Below are 2,195 nucleotides of genomic sequence, written 5' to 3'. Positions count from 1 at the left end.
GTCTGATACGGCGATTGACTGGAATGGGTTTTGTTTCTTTGCCATTAATGTGAGCTTAAACTCCATTGCATGAGTATAAATTTAGATGGATTGGATAAAAAGCTTTTGTGAGGTCGATGAAGCATTTCTCAACCAGTTATCGTAGGATAAATACTGTATCTACACAGGATTTTTTTGAAATGAATCCTTACTGCTCGTCTTCTAGTGTTGTGATCGAGTTTTGCGGGTCATATTTTTGGTAACAAGTTTCAATAGTCTTTTTGTTCAGTCCGGTTCCGAGGCAGGTTGCCGGTTCTATGAGCATATGAGTTTTTTTGATCTCAGGCAGGGTGCTATCCTAACCTGGGAACCCTCCTCCTGAGCTACTTCTGCACCCAGCAACCATGCAGACGGAGTTGGTTTCTGCCTCCAAAACAAAAAGCCTGACAACATTAAAAATACCTCTTAGATGCAAGCTGATCGTAGACGACAAAATAATCCAGCAAGAAATGACATCAAATATCTGGGTATAGAACTAACCGGATATGGTGATATTGAGACAGAGGTAAGGCAGCAAACAATAAAAGCAGCAAGAGTAGCCGGATGTCTGAATGACACTGTATGGAAAAACAAATACATAAGTATTGAGGCCAAGTCAAGAGCCTACAAAACTGTAATCAGACCCATAATGACGTACTCAGCAGAAACTCGGCCTGATACAGCAAAAACAAAAAGGCTCCTGGAAACAAGTGAAATGAAAGCCCTACGAAAAATTACTGGAAAAACGCTCCTAGACAGGGAACGTAGCGACGAGATAAGGCAAAAATGCAGAATGGAAAATATTAACGAATGAGTTTTAAGCAGAAAGCGCGAATGGTACGAACACATAAGTAGATTGAGCGGAGAAACAATAGTAAGGATAGCACTCACCACTGGGGAAAAGATATATGGGAAGGCCGCGAAAAAGATGAAGTGATAATCTTACCATCAATTGAGGCAATAGGCATGTTGCGAAGAATGAACAGGCAATCTGCCTAGGAAAAAGAAGAAGAAGAATTTCAATAATGTAACTAGCAAATTTACACCCCTTTAGTTAGTCGGATCTTGTTCATCTTCTTTTTTAAACTTGAGTATAATTGTACTGGTTCGCCATCTGTCTGATGAAGTTTTTGTGTGAGATTTACCGTATTTTATTAGTTAATTATGAACTTTATCCAGTCCCACAAAGTTCAGTGATTTCTTTCTTGTTGGGCATTATAGAAGTCTCCCTACAGTTTTTTCGAGAATCGTTCCCAACGATTGATTTTTTTCTGCCTAACTCGTTCCTAATCAATTTGTATCTGTTGTGAGCTTCTGGTGTTTGTAACGTTCTATAGCGTACAACAGAGAGAGCTTTTCGTTTCTGTTCACATTTGTCTTTAACTTCTCGACGGAACCATGGAGTTGTGTTAGTGTTTTGGTTACGACTATGTATGTGTCAATCGCCTCACGCGCAGCGTCATTTGTGTTCTTTCTGATTTAATCTCAGTTCTTATTCATTTCTTCTTTTGCATTCATTGGTCTTTATTTCTATTTTTTTCGCCAGATTTTTTCAAATAGATTCCTTGTTGATTTGTGCTACTGTGTCTTTTTTTAGATTGTTATTTCCGGTTATTTCCTCGGTGACTGTATTCGTATTTTCTCCATTACAAGACTGTGATCATTTCCTGCATTAGCGGAGTTTTATGTTCTAACGTCTAGTATGAGAATAGGGTATATTTTTCGGTTCGAAACTATAAAGTCGAACATTGATTTGTGTTGTCTCGGGCTTTTGAATGTCTCTTCGTATACTTCTTTGTGCTGGAAAAATGTATTCTATTCTTATCTATTCTTAGTTCATTATAGGCACTGAATTTGACCATTAGCTCTCGGCTTGTTTAATTCCAGGTATTATATGCATCGTGTTTGGAATTGCCTTCTTCTGAGCTATACACAGAAAGTATTTTCAGTTTTTTATGTCCGATTAGGATTTTCACACCAAGTACCCTTTCCTATTTATTCCGAATATATTGGCAAGTTGTAATATTATATTCATATTTTTTATAAATGTTTACTCGTTTTTTGCTCTTTCGTTATCTCCGCTGTATATGAGTATTTAATTCCCATATTCTCTTTGCCTTTTGCCTTCCTTTTTTGTTTTCAGAATTCCGTAGATTTCGATATACCTCTCGTTCAAT

General features: G+C 37.4%; 1 protein-coding gene across 1 annotated transcript; it reads left to right on the top strand.

Annotated features, from left to right (window-relative positions):
- Window positions 1-448: 448 nt before the first annotated feature.
- On the top strand, window positions 449-832 carry LOC130892403 (uncharacterized). Its single transcript, XM_057797820.1, has one exon. The coding sequence runs from the start codon at window positions 449-451 to the stop codon at window positions 830-832; it is 384 nt and encodes a 127-aa protein (XP_057653803.1).
- The last annotated feature ends 1,363 nt before the right edge of the window (window positions 833-2,195 follow it).

This window comes from Diorhabda carinulata, chromosome 4, assembly GCF_026250575.1.
Source record: "Diorhabda carinulata isolate Delta chromosome 4, icDioCari1.1, whole genome shotgun sequence".
In the NCBI taxonomy this organism is placed as follows: Eukaryota; Metazoa; Arthropoda; class Insecta; order Coleoptera; family Chrysomelidae; genus Diorhabda; species Diorhabda carinulata.
Note: the sequence above shows the minus strand (reverse complement) of the source record. Positions and strands in the feature narration are given on the sequence as shown.

Coding starts and splice junctions, on each gene's coding strand:
- LOC130892403 (XM_057797820.1), top strand. CDS start 449: ATGCAAGCTGATCGTAGACGACAAAATAATCCAGCAAGAAATGACATC.